At 44.8% G+C, this 9,394-nt stretch overlaps 1 protein-coding gene across 1 annotated transcript; it reads right to left on the bottom strand.

Moving 5' to 3' along the window:
* Nucleotides 1-371: 371 nt before the first annotated feature.
* Nucleotides 372-1,316, bottom strand: LOC142255864 (olfactory receptor 5V1-like). Its single transcript, XM_075327312.1, has one exon. It carries the CDS (start codon nt 1,314-1,316, stop codon nt 372-374), a length of 945 nt encoding a protein of 314 aa, XP_075183427.1.
* Nucleotides 1,317-9,394: the final 8,078 nt, after the last annotated feature.

Below are 9,394 nucleotides of genomic sequence, written 5' to 3'. Positions count from 1 at the left end.
AAATGGCAACAAAAGTACAATTTGTTTTTCCACATAATTCTGAATTTTTTTTCACCACTTATTTGAAAGTAAAACAATACATGTTTGGTATCTATGAACTTGTACTGACCTGAGGAATCATACTGACATGTTAGTTGTACCATATAGTGACCATGGTAAATAAAAAAAATAAAAAACAATCATGGAATTGCACTTTTTTTTCAGTTTCACTGCACTTGGAATTCTTATCCCATTTTCCAGTACAAAATGTAGCAGAATGAATGGTGTCATTCAAAAGTACAACAAGTCCCTCATATTACCATATTGATGGAACTATAAAAAAGTTATGGCTTTTGGAAGAAGGCGAGGAAAATCACAGGGTGGTGAAGGGGTTAATATCTCTGGACTACAATGATATGACACACTATCTTTTTAACAGCTGCCTTCACGTCACTGTTCCTGAGGCTGTAGATAAATGGATTGAGCAGTGGTGCGACAAAGGCATATAGAGCAGATATCACCCTGTCTTGATCCATTGAGTAACTGGACTTGGGTCTAAAATACATAAAAATGGCAGAACCATAAAACAAAGTGACAACAATGAGGTGGGAGGTGCAGGTGGAGAACGCCTTCTTCCTCCCCGATGTTGACTTTATATTGAGAATCGTTGCGATGATGTGTGTGTAGGAGATGATGGTCAATATGAAGGAACTGACAATGACACAACCACAGGCCACAAGGAGGACAATCTCATTTGTCATGGTCGATGTACAGGCCAGTTGCATTACCGGAGGGAGATCACAGAAAAAATGATTGATCCTATTATTGTTACAGAAAAGCAAGCTAAAAGTAAGAATTGTGTGTATTAGGGAGTTTATAGCGCCACCAATCCATGAGACGGCTACAAACTGAATGCATGTTCTTTTATATATACTGGTGCCATATAGCAGAGGGTGACATATGGCGTTATACCGATCATACGCCATCACGGCTAGCAGGTAGCACTCTGTACCACCAAGGAGCAAGCCACAGTACATCTGTAGGACGCAGCCCGAGAACGAGATGGTCTTGTGGGTTGACAAGAAGTTTGACAACATTTTGGGCACAGTATTAGAAATGTAACAGATCTCCAGGAAGGATAAATTGGCAAGAAACAAGTACATTGGGGTGTGAAGAGATGGAGTAAGTCTGTAGGCCAAGATTATAGATATGTTACCCATCACAGTGGTTATATAGATGAGCAGGAACAGGACAAAGAGTAACTGCTGGAGAACAGGAGCCCCGGAAAATCCAAGAAGGATGAAATCTTTGATTGAAGTTTGGTTCTTTCTCATCATTTTAATCCTTTAAATTAGAGGATTAAAAAAAAGATTATTATTTAGGGGCAATAAACTCATATGTACATTTTGACTTGAAAGAGGGTGTGCCAATTGACAAAATTCAGTTGGGCGTGTTGGGTTGGTAGTCACAAGACTTGCGTTAAAATATTTATCCCAAAAAAATAAGTTATACCCTCTTCAAATGATAGGGGATATCTTGCTGATTGCTGTAGACTAACCTCTGGGACCTTCATAAATCCCAAGAATTGGGCTCTGCAGAGCTCTGTCTTCCATGGAGTGCAGGTGTGCATGCTCGACCACTGTTCTGTTGAACATCTATGGGATAGCCGGAGAGAGTCAAGTGTTGTACTCAGCTATTCCGTAGGTCCCTTTGAAAAGCGGAGCAGAGACCAAACGAGTGCACCTTTGCGCCATTCAATTTGGGATGGCAGAGCCTAGTTTTTTTTGATATTTAGTTCACTGTTCTTATGATTGATCGGGGTTATGGTGGTTATACCCCCAGCAATCAACAAGTTATTCCCTATCCCATGGATTTATTTTAATATATGCTGCCTACAAATAATTTTCCCTATTTTGGAGGGGCAGATAGTTTTTGTTTTAGCTAAGACAGTCTCTAACATTATGTTTAAAGCAGATCTATCTCTAGACTTCACAATACAAATGGCATACATTACTAAATAGATCTTTTAGACTTGTATTTAGTGGAAAATACAGAGTGGCTGTATCATCTTGATACTAAGATAAAAATTTTATTATAGTTTTACTCTGGGGCTCAATCCGGTGACTTCTGTTTGTGTGATAGGTTTCCCTCTCTCTTGGACCACAGCCTGTTTTGTCTCAGTTTAACTGCTGTTAGTTCTCTTGTCTCTCCTTTCCTTTGACTTGCCACTCTGTTGAATGTCTACACAGGTGTGTTTACTTTCTCGATTTGTTTGCCCTATCACATCTTGGAAGGGGCTATATATTCGCTATTCACATGCCATCAGTGCTGGCTATATTCCAAGGTTGATGGATGTTTGGAATCACAGCTCCTTAGTTTAGAACAGGGGTCTCAAACTCGGCTGGATATATAGGCTGCGCATAGAAAAAAATTGAATTTGAGGGGTTGCATACTTTGTAGGACAAAGTGATATTTTTAGTGGTACCACATTTGTTTTTCTATATATCTTAGGCCCCCTTCACACGTCAGTGATTCTGCGTTTAAAAAAAAGCACGTATGTGCTTTTTTTTAAACGTACCAGAATCAGTGACGTATGCAGACCCATTATAATCAATGGGTCTGCTCACACATCAGTGATTTTTCACTCAACATGCCTCCATGCTGCGTACACCTGTGGCCGTGTTTCTGCACGGAGACAAGTCCGTTTTTTTCTGGCATCACTGATGACCCATGGACCACATTATGGTGTGATCCGTGAAACACGTACCAGAAAATCACGGACATATTAAATATTTTCAACTTACCTTGCCTGCGATTTGCTCTGCAGCCTCCGCTCTCGGCAGCTCCTGCCTGGCTCATGAATATTCATGAGAGCAGGAACAGCTGACCAGGAAGTAGCTGCTGAGAGCGGTGGGCGGACGCTGCAGAGCTAAGGACTTCAGCACCATGGACAGCAGGAGCGAAGGCAGGGGAGTAATGTTCATATGCGATCACGGATCACGGATTGCACATGGACAACCCACGTGTGCCGTGAATCATGGAACACGGAGGGACATGTTCGTGTTTTACACATCAGTGAAGAACGTCAGTGTTTTTCACTGACGTGTGAAACGGGCCTTATGATGACTTTTTTTGAACATTTTTTGCTCTTTTACTTTATTTTTTTTTTAAATGGCATTCATCGTATGGGTTATGACTCAGTTTTATGGGTTGGATTATTACGGATGTGGTAATAACAAACAGGCTTTTTTTGTTTATTGTAGTTTTTAAATAAAACAGCATTTATAGGTACAAATTTTTTTTTTTCATACTTTATTTTTTTTTTTGTAATACTTGACTTACAATTAGCACCATATAGTAATTTTGGCCAACATCTTGTAGTAATGTTCCCCATCCTGGTCCCCATGTTTCAGTAATATCTTTGATCTCTGTCCTAATCTTGTAGTAATGCCCCATCCTTGTCCCCTTCCTGTAGTAATGTGCCCATCCTAGTCCTCATCTTGTAGTAATGTTCCCATCCCGTTCTCCTTCTTGTAGTTATGTGCTCCATCCTGGTATGCATTTTGTTATAATGTTCCCATCCTGGTCCACTTCTTGTAGTAATATTCCCATCCTGGCCCCCTTTTTGTAGTAATATGCCCCATCCTGGCCCCCTTCTTGTAGTAATGTGCCCCATTCTGGTCCTCATCTTGTAGTAATGCCCCATTCTAATCCTCAGTTTGTAGTAATTACCCATCCTTATCCTCATCTTGTAGTAATGCATTATCCTAGTTCCCTTATTGTAATACTGGGCCCATCTTTGTTCCCTTCTTATAGTAATGTGCTCATCTTTGTTCACATCTTGTAGCAATGTCCTCTTCCTGATCCCCTTTCTTATAGTAATATTCCCATTCTGGTCCTCATCTTGTAATAATGTTCCCATCCTGTTCACCTTCTTGTAGTAATGTGCTCCCTCTTGGTCACCATCTTGTAGTAATGTCCCCATCCAGGTCACCTTCTTATAGTAATGTCCACATCCTGGTCCCCATGTTGTTATGATGTCTCCATCCTGGTCCCCTTCTAGTAGTAATTTGCTCATCCTAGTCCTTATCTTGTATTAATGTATCCATCCTGGTCCTCTTGTACTAATGTGCCCATCCTAGTCTCTTTATTGTAGTAATGTGTCCCATTCTGAAATAAAACATTGACGGCAGCAGCCACCTGGACCGGGCTACAATCGTGAAGGGTTCTACGATGCCAATGGGCTGCATGAAATAGCCTCAGTGGTCACCAGCGACCCATAGACTGCATGTTTGGGACTTCCTTCTTTAGAATCATTTTGCTGAGTAATCACTTTTGCTTTTCCCTACGGTTCGTGTGTTTCCCTTTCCAGCATTCTTCCATTCAGTTTGATTTAGGATTTTGAGTGGTTACACTTTTTCCATAAGCCTTTTTGGGTTTCCTGTGTATTCCCTGTAAGACTTGGTGAACACCTCTTTAGCCCTGTGTCTCACCCTCTGCTGATGTACACTACTTTTATGTTTATTAGTGGGTGCCATCCTCTGTAGTCAGGCAGGGACAAAACATGGTTAATTTTAGGATGGTCCTAGTCTGTTTAGGGACCTGTTGTTAACCTCTCTCCTGGTTTGTTCTTCCCCATGTGCATGGAGGACTCTGTCGTAACACATTGAAAGAGACCAGCAAAAAAGTGAGATGGTTCATTAGTCCAAGAGTATTTAGTATTTACCCTCTCAGCTTGACTGACTGCTGCAGCTTAAACTGAGCAGTGTGAGATCTCAGCAGCAACAGAAGGGAAAGACACTGAGGATTTGTTAATCCAGCTATTTGCTTTTAGAAAGAGTAATGTTTTAACTCTTCATCACCCAGCTTGACTGACAGTTGCAGCATGTACTGAGCAGTGTGAGATCTCAGAAGCAACAGGGAGGGGAGACACTGAGGATTTGTTAATCATGTTAGTTGGGATTAGAATGAGTTAGGGGTACTTTGCACGTTGAGACATCGCTACTGCGATATCGTCGGGGTCAAATCGAAAGTGACGCACATCCAGCGCCAGTAACGACGACGCAACGTGTAAAGCCTAGAAGCACCGATAAACGATCGCAAAAGCGTCGTAAATCGGTGATCTGTGTAGCGTCGGACATTTGCATAATTTCGCTGCAGCGACTGGTACGATGTTGTTCCTCGTTCCTGTGGCAGCACACATTGCTGTGTATGAAGCCGCAGGAGTGAGGAACTTCTCCTTACCTGCCTCCACTGGCTATGCGGAAGGAAGGAGGTGGGCGGGATGTTTACGTCGCGCTCATCTCCGCCCATCTGCTTCTATTGGCCGCCGGCCGTGTGACGTCGCTGTGACGCTGCACGACCCGCCCCCTTAGGAAGGAGACGGGTCGCCAGCCAGAGCGACATCGCAGGGCAGGTAAGTGCGTGTGAAGCTGCCGTAGCGATAATGTTCGCTACGGCAGCTATCACAAGAGATCGCATCTGCGACGGGGCAGGTACTATCGCGCTCGGCATTGCTACAATTGGCATGTATTATTAAAGTAAGTACACAAGCTTTCCTGTGCAGGAGCAAGCACACAAATCTCTCTCTTCTCGCTGCTTACATCCTTTGGGTTTAGCTGTATAGTGAGTGATGTCAGCAGAGTGTAGACTGAGGGGCACTGTAGCCAAAATTTGAGATGCTGCCACCTGACTGCGGGCCCCCTATGCTAATTTTAGGTGGTTTCTCCCCCTGGAAAGACTCACCAGCTACCCCCCCCGGCTCCTGTGGTATGATCTGATCGGATATAAGTCACTGCGCTGCCCAGCTTCCGGTCTCTTTGTTCCTGGACCCGGACCTGTTTGGGCGGCCGGTGGCGTATACCCGCTTCGGAAGGCGGTAAGAGAGCTATCAGCAGGGAGGGAGAGTTTTGCCCACGGTGCTTTAGCTGTGAGCGGCTCCCTCCCTGCTGAGGGAAAAGTGACATGGCCGGCGAGCGGTGTTTTCAGGGAAATACCCGCCCGCCGGTCCCCCTGTGCTCACTGTCCATTGCAAATCCCCCATCAGCAGGGAGGAAGCGTCTTGCTCACAGCGCTGTTAGTTGTGAGTGGCTTCCTCCCTGCTGAGGCTCCAGCTAGGTGTGCCGGCGAGCGGCGTTCTGAGTGAACTACCCGCCCGCCGGTCAGCTGGAGCCCGCCTTTCATTTTAAAAAAGAGCGCGAAAGCGCTCTTTGGTTATGGTGCCGGCCGCCCGCCGTCCTGCCTCTGCCAGAGGTGGGGGCGAGTGCAGGCTGTGAGCCGGGCGGTCCCTGATGCAGCGCAGGTGGAAGCGCTGCAGCGGAGGAACCGCCGGCTTTTGAGTAAATAAAAAACCCCGTGCCCCTGCTCCCTCCACTGCCCTGTGCTCGCCGTCCATCGCAAATCCCCCATCAGCAGGGAGGAAGCGTCCTACTCACAGCGCTGTTGTGAGCGGCTTCCTCCCTGCTGAGGCTCCAGCTAGGTGTGCCGGCGAGCGGTGTTCTGAGTGAACTACCCGCCCGCCGGTCAGCTGGAGCCCGCCCCTCATTTTGAAAAGAGCGCGAAAGCGCTCTTTGATTATGGTGCCGGCCGCCCGCCGCCCTGCCTCTGCCAGAGGTGGGGGGGCGAGTGCAGGCTGTGAGCCGGGCGGTCCCTGATGCAGCGCAGGTGGAAGCGCTGCAGCGGAGGAACCGCCGGCTTTTGAGGAATAAAAAACCACTGTGCCCCTGCTCCCTCCGCTGCCCTGTCATCGCTGCCTTGTCACAGCCAGTACAGGGGAGCGGAGAGAATGTGGGGGCAGGCTGCGGATGGGCACAGCCTCTGATGCAGCTCGGATTGGAGGTGCTGCATTGGTGGCTGTGTGCTGTCTGAAGAAGTCAGCAGGATCCACCCCCCCCCTCCCCCACAAGTTAAAATAAATTAATAAATTAATAAATTAATAAATAAATTAATAAATAAATTAATAAATTAATAAATAAATTAATAACAAATAAATTAATAAATTAATAAAAAAATAAATTAATAAATTAATACATAAATTAAAAAATAAATAAATAAATAAATTAAATAAATTATAAATAAAAAAAAAAAAAAAAAAAAGCTGTTAGTCATGAAGGAGCTAGGGGTCATCTGGGTATCCCGGCCAGTGGGGTGAATTACGGGGTGTGGTCAGGCCTCACTCCAACTGTACGGGCGTTGGGGCCCCGGGCGCATGAGTCACATGTAGATTTAGACCCCCCCCTTTTTTTCTTCAGACTAACCCCTGGTGGGGTCCCGCGGCGGGATGATGAGCATCAGGGTGTACATTGGTCTGGACAGCGGAGTGCTGTTGGAATTGGGCAGTACCATTACGTGGGATTGCGGGGTGGAATAAGCGCCCAGGGAGGGGGTCACGTGATGTCACCAGGCAACAGGTTTTCCTCCCTATTCAACATTATTTAATTAAGTTAATTTTGACCGGCACTATAGGTGTACTGAGGAAATCATACACCCGCCTTGATAGGCGCTATAGTGGCTGCCATTGCTGCCTCTTGTGGTCGGCGTTCCGCAGTCTGATTGCTTTTGCTGTAAAGAACCCTTCACATTTAGCTGCGGTAGGAAGACGTAATGTTCCAGTCCTTTATAGTGACCACACACGATTTATGCAAAAAAAAAAAAAAAAATGGAATCTCCTCCTCCATTCCTCGCAATAATCTAGTTGTCTTCTTGAACCGACTAATCTCAGAATGTCCCCCACCGCCTTTTTTGATAAAAAAAAAAAAATGTTTTTGAGAAACTGGATCCCAGATTTTAGATGTGGCCTGTCAAGTGAGTTATAGGAGGGTTACATTATGTGGGCTCACAGGAGATCACCTCTCCCTGGTATACACTCTAACTTAGTGCTGTAGTTAACAAGGCGTAAGCTATGTTCGTCACTGATAACTTTATGGTAATAGCAAAGTGTATTTCTGTGCATTTTCGTGTTTGTTGGCGTTTCAGTTCAACAGACGAAAATGAACAGGTGAGATGCAAAAATGGTCATTTTATGTAAGTGCATAATTATGCCCGCTAATATTTCCTGAGCAATTAGGTCCACATAAATAGCCTCAAAAAAAAAAAAAAATTACACAATTTTAGTTTAGGTCTCAGGTGTGCACAACTGACAAGTGCTTTCCCATGTGGTAGTAGACAACAATCATTCTAATACTAGACTATAGAGGGTGTCAAGTAGCTTTATTATTTGAAGCACCTATTATGAATTATATATATATAAAAAAAAAAAAAATTATGGAAAAGCCCCTCCCTTTGGGTTTGACTTTTGTTTTGGAAGGTTTGCCGCATGAAAATAGCGTTTATCGGCTTTTACCCATCGTATGGAGGTTTATCTTTCGGCCTGTGGTTCAATAGGTATGGACTTCAACTTTGCGGTTAAGGTCATTTCTATTGCTGTCATTGTTTCCAAGGCGCCTTTCGTAGGCTTCCGGTGTAGGACTAAGCGGCAGGATCACGTTACCCGGTATCGTTACATTGGTCCAACCCTAGGTGCGGTAAGATTAAACTTTATTTTCCGCTACATGGAATCAGGCACCTGAAAAGGAGGAACTGATTGTGTAGCTGAATTTTTCTTTTAACTTCAACGGCTACATTCGCTTCAAGAGCAGTAATGGCTGAATCGCTAGGGGGTGTATTTAACAGCAGCAGGTCTGGCTGTTTGGGTTTGCTTTCAACACAACGTTTTTTGTTTTTTTTTAAAAAAAAAAAGTGGTATTATCAGTTGGTTACCAAGCTCGGGGGAAAAACCCGTCTAACCACCTGTTCACGAGTTTCCTTATCAATAGTGGGTGTTTAGGCTTTTCGGTTTTTAGAATGCGCATAAGTTAACGAAAGGTTAAAGTTATACCAGGTATCCAGTTGCCGTGATAGGATTGTTTACCCCCTATTGATTTTCCAATTCCAGGTATTCTCCTTAACTCCGTCCGCTGGCAGGTCCAAAGGGTTTTTGATTCCTTAAATTCGTAATGGTACTCCCATCGAAAGGAGGCCGATGACCCGGCCTCTCGTTAAAACACAGACATGATGGGCCTATAGTAAAGTATGCAGCGAGGGGGGTTTACCAGGCGGGTGAAAAGCATGATGATTTTCAAGCAATCCCTTGCTAATGTATAACCGGCAGTATTTAGTGATTCTACTTCACCAACGGGTACCACTTTTTCCTGTTGTGAGCAGACTGGGACGGGATTTTTGCCCTGCAATTCTTTAGTTGCGAAACTGGACCTGCGCGACCAAGGCCTAGTGGGACCCACGGTATGGAATGGGTAGTGGTTTAGCGGCAGGTGGGTGGATGTCAGGAGGCCTAATACTCCTGGCTGTTTGTCGATCTTATAAGGTGCCGGGTCGGGTGGTTACGCCCATTGTGGTTTTGATCTTAAAGCTTAGTCAC

The sequence above is a fragment of the Anomaloglossus baeobatrachus genome, chromosome 11 (assembly GCF_048569485.1).
Source record: "Anomaloglossus baeobatrachus isolate aAnoBae1 chromosome 11, aAnoBae1.hap1, whole genome shotgun sequence".
Classification (NCBI taxonomy): Eukaryota; Metazoa; Chordata; class Amphibia; order Anura; family Aromobatidae; genus Anomaloglossus; species Anomaloglossus baeobatrachus.
Note: the sequence above shows the minus strand (reverse complement) of the source record. Positions and strands in the feature narration are given on the sequence as shown.

Coding starts and splice junctions, on each gene's coding strand:
- LOC142255864 (XM_075327312.1), bottom strand. CDS start 1,316: ATGATGAGAAAGAACCAAACTTCAATCAAAGATTTCATCCTTCTTGGA.